Below are 21,062 nucleotides of genomic sequence, written 5' to 3' on the forward strand. Positions count from 1 at the left end.
GGTCACCCAGGCAGGGTAAAATGAAGCCATTCTTCTTTGGACCACCAGAGCATCTTTTTCTTTTCCGCTTTAAACATAGAGGGAGGCTAGACATTTTTTATCACAGTACCTGAGAAATAGGTACCCATAGACTTCCATTACATTCGTGTTATGCGTTTATATCTGCATTTGGAAATAGGGATCACCAGCAGGGGAAAAGTGATGGTTATCGTTCGCTCGAACCAAAAAAGCCTGAAAATGATGTTTAAAATATCCATGGGTCATACTGCAAGTTAAATCTTTAAAGATCATTGAATGGATTGTGTTTGATTAAAATCCTTGAGGTTTCTCTCTTCTGAATTAAAACTTAATGTTTTTAAGTTAATGTTCATTTTCTCAAATGAAATAGAAACCCATATAGGTACCACCCCAGGGTCTTCAAATCAATACTGCAGGTGGCTGTATTTATAGTTGATGTACCCTGATTGGTTTCTCTACCCCCTTTTTTGGGAAAATAACAATAACAGCCAATACCATATGTGGGTGGAATTAAGTGTTTTTTTCAGTCATACTTGAATATGATTGTAGCTCCTCACTCTCCTCTCTTGCTAGGGGGAAGGGAAAAACACCCTGTAGCCTTTAAGAATGGAAATCATGGGTTTGATCTGCTTGCTTTCCTGCTCTGGTTCAGAAGGGAGAAGACCCTCTTTCTAGTCTCAACCTCCTCCTCTCCGTCCTAGCTTAACAACACATTTATTTTATATAAACTTTGCCCCCTTCTTTGGGTTCCAGTCAATAATAGAAAAACTCTTGTGTAAAGCAGGCTCTTAGAATCGACCCTGACATTTTGCTCCACTCTAGAACATTCCCAGCCTTACCCTGAATCGAGCCACACCCAAGAGGAGCTGAACTTCTTATCCTTAACAGATAATATAATAGCTCAACTTTTTGTTTGTTTGGCTAACTCAGCTCCCCAGAACATAGCCATGGAACCAAAAGTAGGGGGAAAACAGGACCCGCAACCTCTTGAGCCATATGTTTCAAAACTCATTAGTATTTTTGTGACTATAAGGAGAGAGGCTCTCATTCACAGTCTGCTTACTGTCCATCTACATACAGTTCAGCTTGATTCTATAGTACATGTGTTGAAACAGCACAGCAGTAAGACTGGGAAGCGCAGTGGCTGCTGCAGCCGGGGAGAGAAGGACGTGTGATTGCTGCAGCCCGATCCTGGGGCTACTCCATGATGAAGGACGGCCGGGGGCACAGTGACCCGCAGGTCTGTCACTGAGCACGACACCCCATCCCAAGGGTCCCTGCTCTTCACAGTCAGCCTTCACGGTGGATCCGGAAGCAGAATTATTTGGTGTTTTTTAGGAGACATATAGATCCCTACCTGACATTTTTGGGGAACAAAAAAATGGCAATAATGAAATAAGCCTCAGTATCTAAAAGCATTTTTGCAAAAGGCCTCATTTCATGATCTTTCAGGGTAAATGAAGCAGTTGTAAAAGAATGAATATATTCTCCCATTCTTGGAAGTAGACCACACTGCACGTTTTCCCTTAAGGTCTTTTCCATGTGAACTGGCGATTTAATGTCTCGTATTACCTCAAGTCACCGATACACACTGCTCTTCCTTTGTCTTCAAATTTTGGATATAAGGCATAAAGAGAATCTGTTTATAGAAGTAAAACATCTTGTATAGACAGTAGTTTTATATCTCCTCCTGACGCTGTCTCCTGTTGATTCTGAAGTTGTCATCAGGCTGAACGCCTTCCTTCCATCCCTCTGGGCACCACAAGCTCCATGTCACCATCGAAAACCGAGAAAGAGAAACACCTTCAAGAGGTGGTCCAAAGGTATCAAAATCGACTGGCAGATGCACAGCTACAGGTGAGCCGTTATTCTTTCCAGAATCCACTAGAAGTCTAGAGCTCTTGGTTTTATGTGTGTGAAGGAACTAATGTGCTTTACCCCTGTAAATTGTGTAGCTTCTTTTTTCCATCCTTTTTTGTCACATTCTTCTAATTTTGACTCTAAGGACTACTCTAGAGACAGGCACAAGTGCCCCAGGGGCTCAGGAAGGAAGGAGAGTTTAAAAAAAAAAAAAAAAAGAAAGAAAGAAAAACTACCTGTCATATTCAAGCCCATCTACACAACAGCACGTGAGAGGAACAGGGGGATTTATTTCCAGCCTGCAGAGGCACAGAGAGCTTTGTATAGATGACACGGTCAAGACTGGGACTTAAGTCTGTATGCTTCCAAAGGCTAGGCTCTTTTTGTTTCATTGGGCTTCTTCCATGAGGGTGGATTTTTGAAGTGAAGAGCTGTTCTTTTAAAAAATATTAGCCTATGGGCGCCTGAGTGGCTCAGTAGGTTAATCCTCTGCCTTCAGCTCAGGTCATGATCTCGGGGTCCTGGGATCAAGCCCCGCATTAGGCTCTGCTCAGCAGGGAACCTGCTTCCCCCCACCTCCGCCTGCCTCTCTGCCTACTTGTGATCTCCCTCTCTCTATCAAATAAATAAAAAAATAAAATTATTAAAGAAATATTAGTCTATTTATATATAAATCCAGTGTCACTTAGTTAAGAAAATTTAATAAATAAAACGTAGCTATCCCATAAATATAAGTAACCATGATTTCAAGGGAAAGAAAAAGTGGTATGGAGAAATATTATTTTAATCTCTTAACTAATGAAGTAATTAGATCTCTGTTTACTTTATAGATTTAATACCCAAATTCAGCATTTTTAAATTGGATAGCCTGTCAGCTTCCTCAAATAGAACTTGAGGAGGTCAGCAGCGTATGTCCAAATGTGTTGACTCCTCTGTAAATGTCAGGAAATAAAATACTTGAATAGCAAATTCTCTTATGGAGCAAGAATAGATTCTCTGTCTTACTATCTTATTATTATTAGTTGTATTCCCGTGCTTTTAGAAGATCAACTTTCTTCTCTACCTCATTTCATCTTCTTGCCCCTCCCACTTTGCTAGGGATCTGCCATGCAAGTCAGCCACCACTTGGGGTCACAACCAAGGAAATATGACCCTCCTTTTTAGTCTGGAGTCTCTGGGTCTCTGGGGAAGACACTGAGAGTCACTTTGCAAACACATTCTCAGAAGCATTCCCCGTCCCCCCAAATTGGTTAAACTGTCTATAGTTCTTAGAGCTTCTAGTTGTGGGTTTGATAACAGAGGTCAGAAGTAAGGGTATCTCAACCTGCAGCTTCTTTAATTGACAAGCAGGTAAAGTCCCATCTTTCCAACGGGGAATGTCTTCATTCTTGTTAGCCACTCCCTGTAGATTTGCGAAGGCACACTGCGTCTCCTGAAGTGCCGCTGCCTTTATTGCAGTCTCTGAATGCTTTTTTCTTTCCTGTGGAGGTCAGAGCTGACCCTTGGATGTGCCAATCACAAAGTCTTGAATGGTGCCAATCACAAAGTCTTGATTATCTTTTTGTTTGTTTAGTATTGGATGTTTTATTCCTTACTAAGGTAGAGATTTTGAGGGTAGCTCTTGGGGTAACCTATTTGGGCCATTCATTCTGCTTATTCTTTCTTGGTAGTTGAGTTTTTCATAAGAATTTCATAAGGCAGGTTTATAGATTCAGTCTGTTTGATGTGTAAACAAAGAAGGTTAGCAGTCCCTGCCTAGAGACTTGCTCCCATCAGTTCAAAGAACCAGGGAATCCTCCCCCTCCTCCCTTGCTCCTTTCGTGAAGGTAGGTAATCCCAACATCTTTAACTCCCTTTCAGTAGTGCCCTTAACTGATCCTAATTCTGTGGTCCTCAAGGAAAGCTTTGTTTAGAGTTCACCAGCCATGGCCAGCCAGTTAACTTTTTTTTAAATTTATTTTTATATATTTTCAGTGTAACAGTATTCATTGTTTTTGCACCACACCCAGTGCTCCATGCAATCCGTGCCCTCTCTAATACCCACCACCTGGTTCCCCCAACCTCCTACCCCCTGCCCCTTCAAAACCCTCAGATTGTTTTTCAGAGTCCATAGTCTCTCATGGTTCACCTCCCCTTCCAATTTCCCCCAACTCCCTTCTCCTCTCTATCTCCCCATGTCCTCCATGCTACTTGTTATGCTCCACAAATAAGTGAAACCATATGATAATTGACTCTCTCTGCTTGATTTATTTCACTCAGCATAATCTCTTCCAGTCCCATCCACGTTGCTACAAAAGTTGGGTATTCATCCTTTCTGATGGAGGCATAATACTCCATAGTCCAACCAGTTAACTTTAAGGAGGTCATTGATTACTTGCTTTTGGCTCTCTCCCCTGCCAGGCATTGTGGGGAAGATGGAGTAACCTTTATACCACGGTGTGAGCTCTTTGAAAGCAGAGATAGTCTTGGTCTTGTTCAGTGTAAATCTCTTACCTAACACAGGCCTGGCAAGCAGTAGGTATTCTGTAGTTGTTGGGCCAATATACAGAACACGCACTCAGATAATAAGCAGTCCTTTCCTGGACCAAGCCTAATAGCTATTTGAAAATTAGCGACCACCACCACATGATACTAGTTCAGTATCTGTCTGATCTCAACTGAAACCACTAGAGAAGTTTATGACATGAAGTGAGTGAGGGCAGCTTTATTCCAAAAAGGGTTCACAGAATAAGTGGCACTTAGCTTGTGTCTTGAAGTCTATTTCAGAGAATTAGGGGAAATGACAGAGCAGGCATTCTAGGTGAGAAAATCATTATAAAAGAAGACTTGGAGATCAGCACTGACTTGTTCCTTCAGGGTGCCAATCCTTTAAATTATATGCTAAACTTATATATTTTAAAAAATAGACTTAGCATCTGTGTGACATGTCTCTCTTTTAAAGACTGTGTGACTCGTTATAAAATATGGTAATTGCTGAATAGATGACCTCTGGAAGGTGACCTCAATTCCCCTTTCACAAAAATAACCCATGAAAATATTCAAAAACTGTATTTTGGTGATAGCTGCCTGATGCCAGAAACAAGACTCAAAACCATCCAATATTCATTGTGAATTTGCTTTTTTTCCTGACTGCATTTTAAAAGAAGTTCTGTCAGAATACGACACAGGCAGGGCTGGGAAAGGCAGGAAAATAGGGCATTAGTGCCCTTCAGGTACAATGCAGACATGATTCAAGTGTAGAGTAGATACCACTGGAAAATCAGGAGCTTGCTAGCATGTGACTATGATTCACTATGTCTGTGGTGGTGCCCATTCTCCCATATCTGGAAATAATAAGGTGCTTGCCGTGGAATTATAGTCTGTCCCCTCTTGTTCTCTCTCCCTGCCTCCCTCTACCAGTGCCTGCTTACTTACCCATTGACTAGACTGGGAAACAGATATAAAAATGACCAAAGTCTGCAAATCCCATTTCTTACTTTCTCGTATTTCATCTTTCATGGCTGAAAGCATCCTGATCTGGAAAAATGAAAAGTTGACTAGGTTCATTAAAGACCTTTCTGGATCTTAGATTCTGTGGCTCTGGGCTTTGTGTTACGGACAAGCAGGAGTGATCGAATAATGGTAGCAGAGATAGTATTATGGTGGTAATATGTGAAGTTGGCAGCTATAGCCTCTTTTCCACTCCTCACACGCCCACCTGCTGTGTCAAGTGACTAACTCTTAGAAGCAGCGCCCACCTGATTCCCTGGTTAGACAATGCTTGCAGTGAGTCAGGAAGCTGTTCTGGTAAGAGACGTAACCACTGAGATCGGTGGTTAGATCGGGTCCTCTCCTTCCCAGGAGTAAATGAGGTAGCGAGGTCCAAAGCTGTCATTTCCACAGATGGGATTTTATGAAATCGCTGCAACAGAACAGTTACATTAATTATAGCAAAAGAGGAAAGTAAAGTTCAAAGACATTAAATAACTTGAATCGATCACATATTTTTAAATGGCGAAGTTCGAATTTGTTTCCTTTTTGTCTAATTTCAGCAAAGATCTGCTCAGTCTCATAAGGATAAACACACACAGAAAGGACCTAAGAACATTTGCAAAGGTGACAAACCAATACATTGCAAAACCTATTTGCTAAGGAAAACCCTGAAGTTCAGTAATCTAACAGGATAGCTCAAATTCAAGATGTAATTGATAAACTGTGTCGGCAGCCCGACACCCTCTCTATAAATTGTACTTCCAAAACAGCCCATTCCACTCGTTCTCCGTTCCAAAGGGATGAATGAATAACCTGTTCCTCGCTCCACTTTCAAGTTCATGCCTCTGTACCTGCTGTTTTCTATACCGAGTGACAAGTGCCATCTGCTGGCCACACGATGAACATTTTCATTTTCATTGTGTCACTGGACTGCTCAGCTACTAAGTGGCATGTTACTTGAATAATTGTTACTCTGTTTTTTTCAGTAAACCTAACAATAATTTTAAAACCATAGAGTCGAGTTACATAGTCAGTTTCTCTGCATTCCAGTCCTCAAATTTGCTCTTTTCTCAGTTTGAACTTACCAATTAGATTCTCATCACCTTCTATGGTGTGACGAGGAAGGCAGCGTCATAATCGTACACATGGTGTTTGGTTTTAGGTGCACTCATTCAGGGTGTTGTGGTCGCACTTTTTAAATCCACTTAATGCCTTCAGTCGTTACAAAACAGATCATAACCCGATTCCCTGAATAAAGCCTACTCTATTACCCATTTGTCCAGAAGTACTGTTTATGGGTATTCGTTTATATAATTCCTGCTCGGACAGCGTGTCCAGTATCACTTATGTATCCTGTAGGGATTTCTGGGTTCATCTTTTCTGATTAATATTAATTTTTTAAAAGATTTTATTTATTTATTTGATAGAGAGGGACATAGTAAGAGAGAGCGCATAAGCAGAGGGAGTGAGAGAGGGAGAAGCAGGCTCATGCTGAGCAGGGAGCCCGATGCAGGGATCCTGGGATCATAACCGGAGCTGAAGGCAGATGATTAACGAATGAGCCACCCAGGTGCCCCTAATATTAATTTCTTATCCTACAGTCTAGGCTCTCCCTAATCTGCCACTACTTCCTTTCCAACATTAGGGTGGACCCTTGAACAACACAGGTCTGAATGGCGCCGGTCGACCTCTGTGGATTTTTTCCCCCGATAAATACAGTACAGTATTATAAATGTATCCTCTCTTCCTTGTGATGTTTTAATAACATTTTCTTTTCTCCAGTTTGCTTTACTGTAAGAATGCAGTATGTAATCAATCCAACATACAAAGTAAGTGTTCATTTGACTGTTATGAGTAAGTCTTCTGGCCGTTAATAGGCTATTAATTATTAATGGTCAGGCTTTGGGAGAGTCAAAAGTGTACGCAGATTTTCAGTTCTGCAGGTGTTGAAGCCCCAACCCATATGTTGTTCAAAGGTCATCTGTAGTGTCTTCCTCTCTGCGGGAATCCCCCTGAGCCTCGTTTCCTTAGCCGTGTTCTCCCTCTCCCTGCTGCTCTGAGTGCCTTTGTTCCTTCCGTGGTGTCTTGAGTGCCCTCTGTCTCTTCCACTATTCTTCAAGATCCAAAAATAATGTCATTCCTGTATGAATTGCTTTTCTCCTTCCCTACCTGTAAAAATGTCTTCTTTCCAGTTCTCTTTGTTCTGAATGGGTCTTTCTTAAAACGGGTTTTACTCTCTACATAGTATGATAGTTACCTGTGTATCTGTTCTGTCTCCTACTTTAGGCTGTAAACTTTTCGAAAGAAGGGGCCATTTCATTCACCTTTCAGTTCCCCCAGACACTTAGGCTGAACCTTTCACGTAATAAGTATTTATCAAACTGTGAATGCTGGATTGAAGGCATAATTTGATTTATGCAGAACTCATGAAACAGGTCCCCAAACAAATATTTTTCATTTGACTGAATAGGTCGACTCTATAAAGGTTAGACTTACCACTTTCTGCATATATTATTGGAGACCAAGGGGTTCTGACACTGGGTCAGAATAAGGTGTGGCACTGGGATGTGATAATAGAGGCCGTATTTGGATTTCATTGGCTACGTTCATGGTCTTTGCATCAAGTGCAGAGCTGGTGTAAAATGTCGTGCCTCGTGAAAGGGATTCCAGCAATAGCATTCTGTTCTTTTGCAGTGCTCACATGGACACAAAAAAATGAGATCGTGTCATCTGACAATTCCCACATTGGTTGTTTTAGCAGTAAATGCAGAGCAGAGGAGGCTTCCTGAACTTTTCGCTGTGTTTTTCAGATTGAAATGGCATCTCTGAATACAACTGTGTAATGAAGACTATGAATGCATTTTTCCATTTAGAATTTAATCTTTTAAATGTGTCATTATTGTGTAGGATGCTGAGACTTCAAATCTGTATAACTGCAGAGACAGATGCCTTAGAAAATATATTTATTCATCAAGAGTACTTTTCAGCCTTCTTACATAAACCTCCGTGATTGAAAATTTATGATACCTAAAGACCCTTGTCTAACAAGAAACTATTATCTTCACTGTAGTTGAAATATTTTACCTTATTACTCTTGCTACAAAGATCCCATTTCTCTGTGATGATGTGTTGTTTTTCCAAAAGGGCTAACGCATAATGTACTCGCAGTCACGGGCCCTGCATTCACAGCACAGCAAATGAGACGTGAAGCGAATGGCTCGTGTGGCACAAGTTTATAAGTTCCTTGAGGCTGGATACTGGGTGTTCTTTTTCTCTGGTCTCTCCCATCTTCACACCTGGCTCGGTGTCCGGCACAGTAGAGGTATCCCAGAACAAGCTCACTTTCCTGACTGAATTGCTTGTCTGAATTATTTTCTGACTCAGCCTCTCCTGAGGAGCTGGTGTCCCTCTCCCTGATGGAACTGCACTGTCGGGGCTCCCTGCACAAACCACCGGCCCAGTGCGAGCAGTTAGAGACTCATCAGAACAGCCCAGAACAGAAGCCTGCAGGGAGCAGTGTGGTGTGAGGGGCCCAGGACAGTCCCTGCTCCTGGCTTCATAAGTCACCCTCTTCTGCCCTAGAGCTTGGGACCGAGAAATTCCATCCACTTCTGTCTGTTGCTAGGTTTCCCAAGCAGGTTTCAGGGCAGCTGCTGGGGGCCACTAGGAATGGGGGTCCAGAAGGAACTCGTCTTTCCTCCAGGAAGGACGGAAGCAGCTTTGACAGGGGCAGGTAGCCTTGCCATATTACACCCCTCCCTCTGTGTGGCAGTCGGTCACTCCTCTTCACATCCACAGAGATGAAGAGAGAAGTTCAGGTGTGTGGTCGGAAACGACTTTCACCGGAGGGGTACTATTTTGGGTCTCAATGCAAGTACACCCAGTCCATCTCTGCCATGTAAAAATTCCTTGGGTGCCTGAACTGCATGTACAACCAGTTCTCAATTAGTGTGCATGCTCTTTAGGGATGAACAGAGGCTGCCTGATACCCTGGAAGACTGCAGGCCTGTTTCCTGACCTCCCAGAGTAAGGTACAGACATTTGGCTTCCTTCCAAAGTGGGCTGCTCTCTGGTCCCTTCTGAAGGAACGCTGTGTCTCTGAGCCTGTGTCGCTGAGCACCGGCACTCCTGAGTCTGCCCCTTGAAGCTTGCATTTCCATTTCGTGTTAGACCGTATCTCCTCTCTTCCTCAGGACCCAGTTTCACATTTTCAGTTCCGTCTAAGGAACTGTACTTCCTGATTGTTCTGATTTTGAAGTCAAACCCCCTATCTTGTTCCTCTTGATTTAAGATCCTTAAGCCTTTGCCCTCTGATTGTCTTCTTGCTTTGAGTCTGGTTCCTTCCTTTGCCCTTAATCCTATAGGCTTGAGTGACCTTCAAACATAATCTCTGTTTTCTACCTTGTCCTTGACCAGCTAGTGCTTTAACCCTGCTCCTTCAGTCACTCTTGCTCGCCCAGACCCCGCCTAACATAGGCCAGTCTCTTGGCACACCTGGGGGCTCTCATCCAGACACAGAGAATTAACTGTTATTTGCCCATGACCTTTCTTTCTAATGGTCTAGAGTCAGCCTTCCTCTATTCAGAGAATTCTAAAGGAGGTCTTCTTGCCAAGACCATTAGTAATAATTCCTGGTATTTGAAAATGAGCCTTACTTAAAATGTTTCTTAACAAGGGCAGATCTGGTTGTTTTGGACCTTGAAGTTTGTACAGTTTTGCCCTCCTCCACCAAGAAAAAAAAGAAACTGCAAAATTTATAAGTATGAAGTTAGGGTCAGAGCCTTGGAGGGGGCCTGTGTTGGGGAGGGGTCTTGAAGCCAAGGCTTCATTTGCTCCATGGTTTATCTGCCACTTGTTTCTGCATATACAGGGCCATTTGTTCTCCACAGGATTGCATATATATATATATATATATATATATATATATATATATATATTTCCAATTCCCTTCTCCTCTCCAGTTTCTTCCCAGAAATTTCCATAACTATGTACGTTTTGGTGAATTCAAAAACTACCCTGAGTGATTAACTGTATGTAGTCTGTAGATGAGGATGTTATTAATTTTGAGCCGAAGGCAGATGCTTAATGACTGAGCCACCCAGGTGCCCCTCAAATTTTAAAAATTAATTAATTAAAAAAAATTTATTCATAAGAGAGAGAGAGGGAGAGGGAGAAGCAGATTCCCTGAGGAGCAGGGAGCGTGACACAGGGCTCGATTCCAGGACCCTGGAATCACAACCTGAGCCAAAGGCAGACACTTAACCCACTGAGCCATCTAGGTGCCCCTCACATCTTTATTTAAATTCTAGTTGGTTGACGTACAGTGCAAGATTGGTTTCAGGAGTAGATTTCAGTGGTTCATCACTTACACACAACACCGAGTGCTCATCATCACAAGTGCCCTCCTTGATCCCTGTCATCCATCCGGCCCATCCCCCACCCACCTCCCTCCACCAATCCTCAGTTTGTTCTTTGTAGTTAAGACTCTCTTATGATGTGTTTCCCTCTCACAGGTGAGGAGTTAAAGGAGAAGGATGAAGGGAAGGACTAAATGACAATAGTGCATAGAACATACCACTGTTAGAGCTGCCTTAAGTGTACTGACTCACTTAAACCCTATGACAGTCCTGTGATGTTTATAATTCCTCGTTCATAGAGGAGGAAACTGAGGCACAGAGAAGTAACTTGCCAAGAGTGGAGTTAAGAAACTGGAGAGCACAGTCCTCTGACACAGTCAGGATCCAGACCCCTCACTCTGATATTAAGCCATGTCTCTCTCTTGGCTTAAGATACCTAAGCAGGAGAGGACTATAGATAGACCTAAAGTAGGAGACTGATTTCTTATTTCAAAGCTGTTTGAAGTACTCTGATATCTTACTTTCAGTTTAGATTGATAGCTCTTCGGTATGGCAGAAATTGAGAAATTAATAGCTAGCAGCAATCATCATTTTTCTTTTTGAGGTGCCCCGTCTCTATTTAGGCAGATATGGAGGGCAGCGAGCTCATTGGAAGGCGGTATGGAGGGAATATGCTTTGGGGCTCCTAGAGATGCTGGAGGCAGCTGAATGTGGTAGGCAGCACTGGCTGGTGTCAGGATTCTGGGCTGCAGGTCCCAGCTCTTGTTTCTGGGCAGCAGACCTCAGGCCTGCTCGATCCTAGCATCCCCTAGCCTAAGAAAAAGAAGGGTATTAGAGGTGTGTGGGTGGCTCAGTCAGCTGAGTATACAACTCTCCATTTTTTTTTTAAGATTTTATTTATTTATTTATTTGACAGGCAGAGATCACAAGTAGGCAGAGAGGCGGGCAGAGAGAGGGGAGAAAGCAGGCTCCCTGCTGAGCAGGAAGCCAGACCTGGGGCTCGATCCCAGGATGCTGGGATCATGACCTGAGCTGAAAGCAGCGGCCTTAACCCACTGAGCCACCCAGGTGCCCTTACAACTCTCCATTTCAGCTCAGATTATGATCTCAGGCTTGAGATGGAACCCCCCAGGCTGAGCGTGAAGCCTGCTTGGGATTCTCTCTCTCCCTCTGCCCCCCGACCCCACACTCGCTCTCTCACTCTCCGACTCTCTCTCAAGTAAATAAATAATAAAAAGAAGGCGATTAAACTAGTTGTTTATGAAGATCCATTGAAATTTTAGAGCCTGTGAATATTGCCCATGTTTGTTACAAGCTGTTAAGTTTTAAATATCTATATTTGTTCATTTTATTCTGAATATAAACATGAGGTTTCTGGAGCAAAGGAAATTATTATTTAATTATAGCAAATAATTGTGCTGATTCACATTTGTCCTAATTTGTATCCCTGAAGCAATGGATGAGATGAGTCAGATCAGATGTTGTCCTATATATACCAAACTTTGTACTACTGGTAAAGAACTCTGAGAAAAGGAAAAGAAAAGAATCTGGATGTTTATATGGGAGAAGGACAGCCACCTTGCTATTTCCCTCCATACACACATCCCTTTACTCTTTGGGGAGGTATCCTGGATTCTTATTCTTATCCTTTGGAGTATAAATAAATCTTTCTTGGGGAAGATAAGACTCGCTTCTCCAGCTTTATAACTGGCAGTGTGTGCATGGTCGCAAATTCTATTCTCCCCTTAAAATGTAAACACATACCTCCAAGGAGGTAAGTCTCTCTGGAGGTAATGTCTTCAGGTGCTCTCTCACTAATAATTAAGTCATAAATTAATTTCCAAGGTTGGTTCTCCTATTCCAGGTCTCAAGATGTACTAAAATTTGCTCCACTGTGAAGTATGTAAACCTTGTGATTCACAGACCTGTACCCTTGGGGCTAACAATACATTATATGTTAATAAAAATTTTTAAAAAATGCTCTGAAAGTCCTAATGCTATAGATACATAGAAGTATTTTATCTCTAGTATCACAAAGCAGAGATACATTTAGAGGGGAGAACCCCCTGCCTCCCAGGGCTAGGATGCTATGATGACTGGGTCACCTAAATGGGAATGCCACAGGTTTGTAAAAATGTGGATTCCCTGGGATCTACAGGACTGAACAAGGGTCTTGGGGACTGAAGCCTGGGCATCTTGGCATTTTTACTATGGTCCCCAGATGAGTCTTAGGTACCACCGATCCTCCCGGCTTGGGAATCCCTCAGCTTCTGTGCTGCTGGTGACCCTTCATCTCGAGCAGCTTTTGCTGATTCAGTCTGTGGTTTTCAGGGCTTCCAAAATATGTAAAGGCACTTAAGAGTCTTTCTGGGAGAGTTTATAAGTGTCCTAGAAAAATGAATGCTGCTATTAGCAAGCTTTCTAGGTTGATGATGGTTCTTTGAAGCCTGAAGATGATGGTGATGATTAAAAAAAAAAAAAAAATGCTGTTGTTAGTAAACTACTCCTTAAGCAAAGGAGACTGAATTCAAAGCAGATGAACAGTTATGTAGATTCCTGTTTTACAAAATATACAATTAAAAAATATATACAATTAAAGATGTAAAAATGTGTTTTTCAAATAAAAAAGCATATACTTGATTTTAAAAACTATATTAAAAAAGTATAGGTCAACTCCATAACTAATCTTCATTCATCTATTAGTAGAAATGCACCTATTGGTTGAAATATCTATCTCTAATTAAGAAGAGAAAAGTTTTGCAGGAACTGGTAACATTTTTCATTAAGGTCAACTTCAACTTAGTACACTTAACATGGGCCAATTTATTTTAGTTCACTAATTATATGTCATCTCTGTTTCCACAGAAGGTATTTCAATAGATAAAACTGAAATGCCCTACTTTTTGTCTTAATGCTTTAGAAAACTTTCTTTCTGATCTTACTTTATAGTGTTTTGTTTTGGTCTTTTCTCATTAATTCTGCTGAATTGTTAAGTGTGCAAGTATTACCTTTGTATCTATGATGTATCCATTTGTATCTGTTGTGATCTGGGCATTGCACTAAGTACACTTAAAAAAAAAAACTTTATTATTTCTTTTAGAGCAGTTTTAGGTTCATAACAAAATTGAGAGGAGGATACAGAGATATATCCTATACTCCCTGCCCCACACATACATAGCCTCCTCTGTTATTTGTATCCCTCACCAGCATGGTACCCTTGTTATAATTGATGAACCTAGTTTGATACATTGTAACTACCCAAAGTCTGTAGACCCTTAGGGTTCACTGTTGGTATGCAATCTATGGCTGTGAACAAATGTACTATAACATCTATCTACCATTATAGTATCATGCAGAGTATATTTATTGCCATAAAAATACTTCTCCTGTGTTCCATTCATCTTTTTCCACTCAACCTCTGACAACCTGTGATCTTTTTACTGTCTCCATAGTTTTGCCTCTTCCAGTATATATATAGTTGGAGTCACACAGTATGTAGAAAATTCAGATTGGCTTCTTTCACTTAGTAATATGCATTCAGTTTCCTCATATCTTTTCATGGCTTTAGAGCTCATTTCTTATTATCACTGAATAATATTTCATTGTCTGGATATACAGTTTATCCATTCACCTACCAAAGTTGATCCTGGTTACATTCAAGGTTGGACAATTATAGATTAAGCTGCTATAAACATCCATGTGCAGAATTTTGTATGGGCCTTTATTTTCAACTCTTTTGTGTAAATACTAAAAGTGCTGTTGCTGGTTCAAGTGGTAAGAGGATGTTTATCTTTCTAAGAAACTGCCAGCCTGTCTTCTAGAGTGGCTGTACCATTTGCTTTCCTGCCAGCAGCAAATGATAGTTTCTGTTACTCCACATTTTTACCAGCATTTGGTGTTGTCAGTATTTTGGATTTTGGCCATTCCAACAGATATGTAGTGGTATCTTATTATTGCTATTTATTATGTCTTATTATTGTTTTAACTTATATTTCCCTGATGACCTATGATGTGGAGCATATTTTAATATGCTATTTTCCATCTGTGTATCTTCTCTGGTGATGTGTCTATTAAGATGTTTGGCTTGTTTTTAAGTCAGATTGATTTTTTTAATTGTTTGAATTTTAAGGTGTGTGTGTGTGTTGGATAAACATCCTTTATCAATTTTTATTCTTTTTACAAATATTTTCTCCAAGTCTGTGGCTTACCTTCTCACTGCCTTGATCCCGTTGGTTTTTACAACTGAGCTGATTGCTCAGATCAGCAAGATAAGTTTCTGAAAGAAAGCTAGGTGGGTGGAGAGATCAATGAAAAGTAAAGAAGTGGGAGCCATGAGCAATCAGCTCATTTTTAAAGAAAATTTCAAAGAAATTTTGTACTAAGGAGCAGAGAAAGTAAGTTAGTTTGTAACTAGAGAGTTAGGTGGTAGGGTTGAGGTAAATTTGTGATTGGGAGAGGTTTGACAGTGTTTCTGGACTCGCGAGATAGGAGCCAGTGAAACGGGGGAGACTTTGCAGCAGAGATGAGACATGACTGACACAGAAAGATTCCAGCAAAGACGGGAAGGGAAGGTTATTAGGACTCCATTGGAGAGTTTAATTCAGGGTAAGAGGAGGGACATTTTTTCCCTCTGAGATTATGGGAGAGAAGGTGGGGGGGGAGGGTCATACAAACCTACTAGTCTAGTTTTGTTTCTTCTTTTTCTTTCTTTCTTCTTCTTCTTTTTTTTTTTTTTTTTAATAGTTTTGTTTTTCCTAAAGAAGAATCAGGGCCATCTGCTGATGGTGAAAGAGGCAAACTTTGTGTACAGGTATAATGAAGATTTGGGACAAACTTTGTCAGGGGGCAAAGAAGCTAACTAAGGATAAGTAAAAGAAAAAAATCCAGAGAGGATGAGAACCATACCTTTTTTATGGTGTGGGTGTGGGTTCAACAATTACACAAATTTTACCAGCCTGAAATTTCTGAGAAGACTTGGAAAATGATCAATGATATGATTGATTAAGGGTGGGATTTATTGTGATGGGTGTGGTAGAGCAGAGCTGAGGTGATGAATTCTTTTTCTCAGGCAGAATGGGGAGCGGGGAAGGGAGGCCAAGAGGAATGTGATAAATTGAAAGAAAAGAGAAGAACTGAGAGAGAATAAAAGTTTCAGGAGCTGTGAAGAGCATTGATAATCCTGAGACAATTAGAAGACCTGTAAGTTTAAAGAAGTAAAAGGATTCCTTAAGAGCTGGGTAGGGTTTAAGAGATGGAAAGACTGGTGTAAGTTCACTTAACTTGAGCAATCCCTGGAGTTACAAGGTGAAGGAAATCATGTGATGAAATTAAGGAGCAAGATGAACAGGACTCAGGTAAAAGAATTGGACCCAATATTATTTCTTAAAAGATTTTATTTATCTATTATTTGAGAGAGAGAATGAGAGCGTGAGAGGAGAGAGGTCAGCGGGAGAAGCAGACTCCCTGTCAAGCAGGGAGCCCGATGTGGGATTTGATCCCAGGACTCCAGGATCACAAACTGAGCCGAAGGCAGTCACTTAACCCACTGAGCCACCCAGGCACCCTGGACCCAATATTATTAAGGATATGGTGTGTCTTTAGTGTAGATTTTGTGAAATTACTCACTGAATGTAGTGAAATGCTCTGGGTATAGAACCGTGCAGGGAAATGTAGTTATTCAGTATGGCTGTCACTGAATACCTCTTCCGCCAACTACTGGTATGTTCTTCTAATTATGAGTGAATTTTGCCTTCATCTCGAGGCTTTATTACTGGCATCTGGAGGTTATCTCAGTGTCTGGTATTGGCTTCTGTATTGCCTTAGAATGTTTTATTTGACCATGATTAATGTTGTCCTTCTGTTCAAAATGTAACTGAGACATTTTTAAAAAAGATTTTGAAAAACAATCTGAGGGGTTTGAAGTGGCGGGGGGGTGGGTGGGAGGTTGGGGTACCAGGTGGTGGGTATTATAGAGGGCACGGATTACATGGAGCACTGGGTGTGGTGCAAAAATAATGAATACTGTTTTTCTGAAAATAAGTAAATCTATTTAATAAAAAAAAATTTTATTATTTTTGTAAAATTTATTTGACAGAGAGAGAGAGAAATCACAAGTAGGCAGAGAGGCAGGCAGAGAAAGCAGGGGAAGCAGGCTCCCCACTGAGCAGAGAGCCTGATGCAGGGCTCAATCCCAGGACCCCGGGATCATAACCCGAGCTGAAGGCAGAGGCTTAACCCACTGAGCCACCCAGCTGCCCCTAGTTGAGGCATTTTAATTTTTGCTGTGTTGTCTAATATCTGAAGTTCGGTAGAAACACAACCCTGAAATTAATACAGAGGAGGAAAGTTTATGGAGTTTATAAAAGTTTTTATTTACTCATAATTCTATTTTAGTGATGTGATTAGTACAGGTCCAAAGTCATGACAATAAAACTGTATAGAAAAAGTCTTTATCTTGGAGCCAGTACCCAAAATGATGCAAACCCACATAATTGAACTGTGTCATACATTGTTACTAGGCTAGGCTCAACCCATTTTGCTGTATCAGGAACAAATCTCATCCTAGGGTGATGCAAGTATTAGAAGAGAAGATATGCAGGCATTTAATATAAGGCATCTCAAAAATGTGATAATATCCAATAGGAGTGGGGAAGTAGCCACATTAAGCATGCAGAATAGACTTGTGACAGTGTCTCAGCTGTGGGGAATAGATGAGCCTTAGGCTCTGGGGGCATCTAGTTATCCCTTGAATCATTAATATCTTATTGAATATCTATAAAGTGCTAAACATGTGTTAGGTACTGCAGATAAACAGTGAGTTCGGAAGTTTACAGTCTTTTGAGAGAGACACACATGTTAACATATAATTCTAAGTGTGATCCATACGATGATAAAGAGAGGTAAAGTGTTATAATAGGATCCTTCTGGTTATAAATGTGGCTGTGCAGACCTGGCGTTTTCCCATTCTTTTTTCTGGAGGTCTTCTAAGAGCAACAAGGAAAACAGACAACAAAAACGTAAACTCAAATTTCAGTCATACTAGAAGACATACTAAACTATTGCTCAAGGCTGCTCGAAGCTGTCAAGATAATGCAGAAACTGCACACGAGGCAGGGGAGAGAAATGGAAGAAATAAATAGCCCAGCAGTAGCACATCTAAAGGATTCATATAAATAAACTTAGTGAACAAGTGTATCTGGAGAGGAAAAGTGATAGCCACTGTCTGCTCTAGCCAGGAGGGAACAGAAGCCCTACTAGACCTACTTTGGTTCATAGAACTGGTTGGGGAATGAACCTGAAAGTACTCAAAAAGTCATAGTTGCAGGGCTGTGTGTGTGTGTGTGTGCGTTTAAAGAGAGATGAGAATAAAAGTTTGGCTTGTGGAGTGAACAAAAGAAAACTTGCCCAGAATCTTATCCTCCCTTCTGATAGAAAACTCTGACAAAGAGCTAGTCCTGGAAAACCTGACTGTTATATGTTTAAGAAATGAACTAGCGTAACAGCTGGAAAAGATAACCTACAAAAAGAAAAAAAATTCCAGTAAAATATGAACAAGGCATCACATAAATACATAACATAAAAATAAGATTCCATAATAAAAAATTTTTTTTAAGATTTTATTTATTTATTTGACAGAAAGAGAGGTCACAAGAAGGCAGAGAGACAGGCAGAGAGGGGGAAGCAGGCTCCCAACTGAGCAGAGAGCCTGATGTGGGCCTCGACCCCAGGACCCTGAGATCATGACCTGAGCCAAGGGCAGAGGCTTATTAACTCTCTGAGCCACCCAGGAACCCAAGAGTCCATAATAAAAGAGAGAAAAAACCCAGTAAAATGTAAATGACATGACAAGAAGCAACCAAATCCATACCTGATGAAAAGTCACATCAAATCAGGAGCAGAAGAGCACTGTCTCAATATGATAAAGGGCGATCTGCAAAAAAAAAAAACAAAAAACAAACAAACAAAAAAAAAAACCTTACAGCTTGGATTGTACTTCTAGTGAGAGAATAAATTCTCTTCTCTAAAGATCAGGAATTAAGCAAGGAGGTTTGCTCTCACCACTCCAATTCACATTGTACAGGAAGTTCTAGGCAGTGCAAGAAAGAAAGAAAAATAAAACATATTCAGATTGCAAATGAAGAGATAAACTTTTTAGTTGTGACAGTTATTGTAGGAAATCAGGTGGAATCTGTAAAAAAAAAAAGTGACTAAAACTTGGGAAATGATCTTAGCAAGGTTGCCTGAATACAAAGGCAATACTGTTTCTACATATTTACAGCAAACAATTAAAAACTAAAGTTAAAAAAAATGCTATATACAATGGCATTAAAATTTGTGAACTACCATAGGAAATATAGTAAAAAAATAAACATGTAAAATACTTAGGGACAAATTTAACAAAAATATGCAGGATCTGTAAATTGGAAATTATAAAACATTGCTGAAAAAATTATATGAAACAAATAAATAGAGATATAACCTATGTTCATGAGCTTGAAGATTCAATATTATTAAAGTGTCTTCTCCCCAACTGGTCTATATACTTCAAGCAACCTCAATCAAAATTCAAGAAAGACTTTTTTGGTAGAAATTGCCAACATTTCTAAAATTCATGTAGAGTGCCAACAGTAGTCAAAATAACATTGAAATAGAACAGTTGGTGGACTGACACTACCTAATGTCAAGACTTATTATAAACCTACAGTAATCAAGATAGTGTGATATTGGTATAAAAAGAGACATAGAGAGCAGTGGAATAGAGAGTCCAGAAATAGACTCACACATGTATATTCTGTTGTTTTTCAGTAAAGGGACCAATACATTTCAATGGGAGGAAGAATAACCTTTCAACAAATGTTACCAAAACACTTGGATAGCCATATGTCCCCCAAAATAATGAACCTTGACTCTTATTTCAGTACCAAAATTATCTTGAAGTGGACCATAAGCTTAAATGTAAAAGTCAAACCCAAAAACCTTCTGGAATAAAATATAGGAAGACATTTTAGTGACCTAGGGTTTAGCAAAGATTTCTTAAATATGATCAAAAAGCACCAGCTCTAAAAGAAGTTTTGACAAATTAGATTCCTTTAAAATTAAAAAAAAAAACCTTTTGCTTTTCAGTGTACACAGTTAAGAAATTGAGAAGACAAGCCACTGACTGAGAGAAAATATTTATGAAACAATATCTGACACTAGACTTGTATCTAGAATATGTAAAGAACTTTTAAAACTCAGTAAGAAGACAAACAACATAATTACAATAGACAATTATCTGAACAGACACTTCACCAAGCAAATATACATATGAACATAAGCGTATGTCTACACAAAAACTTGTATGCTCGTGTTAGTTTTGCTTGTAATAGTCAAAAACTGAAAACCACCTAAATGATGATTAATAAGTGAAAGGACAAATTATGGTCTGTCCAATCAGTGGAGTAGTACTTATCAAGAGAAAGGAATGAACTGTTGATTGACATAGCAACATGGTTTAATTTCAGAATAATTCTTCTAGTGAAAGAAACCAGAAAAAACTTTCATACTATATGATTCCACTTAATAAAAATTCTAGAAAATGAAGACAAACTATATTGAGAGAAAGATCAGAGAAGGTAGGAAGGGGTGTAGAGAGGGATTGCAAAGAAGCACAAGGAAACTTTTTGGCATGATCAATATATTCATTATCTTGATTTTTATGATGACTTTATACATATGTCAAATCTTATCAAAATATACACTTGAGTTATATGCAATGAACTGTATGTCAATTATTTCTCAGTACAGCTGGAAATGTAAAAATAGAAAGTGTTGACACAGATCAGAAGGAAATTTTACATACATATAGAAACAAGTTTTTACTTAGTAAAAAAAAAGTTTTGTTTTTTTGTTTGTTTGTTTGTTTGTTTGTTTTTATGAAGGAAGATCTCAAAGAAAAAGAAGAACTTGGGAAGAGATGTTGAAACAGCAAGAGACAATGAAAATAAAGCATGATTTGGTTGAACTCAAGGGAGAAATAGAAAAAATAAATCATACAACTGGAAAGAATTCAAAGGTAGATTATCACTCTGATAAACACAATGGGGATGTAGAGCAGGGGTCAGTGAACTAATACCCATTGACCAAATCTAGCCCACTACCTATTCATGTGTGGCCCTTAAGCTAAAAATGATTGTTACTTATTGGATGATTGAAAAAAGAAGAGTATGCAACAGAGACTATATGTGGTTTACAAAGTCTAAAATATTTGCTGTCTAGCCCTTCACAGAAGAAGTTTGCTATCTCTCCCCTGCTATAGAAGATAAATGTGAAAAAGCAAATAAAATGAATAGAAATTGGGAAGGACCTCTTATAATT

At 40.0% G+C, this 21,062-nt stretch overlaps 1 protein-coding gene across 1 annotated transcript in view; it reads left to right on the forward strand.

Moving 5' to 3' along the window:
* MORC1 (MORC family CW-type zinc finger 1) overlaps window positions 1-21,062 on the forward strand; it is a 189,148-nt gene that overhangs the window by 112,599 nt on the left and 55,487 nt on the right. Inside the window, exon 17 of the mRNA XM_059388362.1 lies at window positions 1,737-1,875. Within this exon, the coding sequence (XP_059244345.1) occupies window positions 1,737-1,875 (139 nt within the window). The remainder of the gene's footprint in view (window positions 1-1,736; window positions 1,876-21,062) is intronic.

The sequence above is a fragment of the Mustela nigripes genome, chromosome 2 (genome assembly GCF_022355385.1).
Source record: "Mustela nigripes isolate SB6536 chromosome 2, MUSNIG.SB6536, whole genome shotgun sequence".
Lineage (NCBI taxonomy): Eukaryota > Metazoa > Chordata > Mammalia > Carnivora > Mustelidae > Mustela > Mustela nigripes.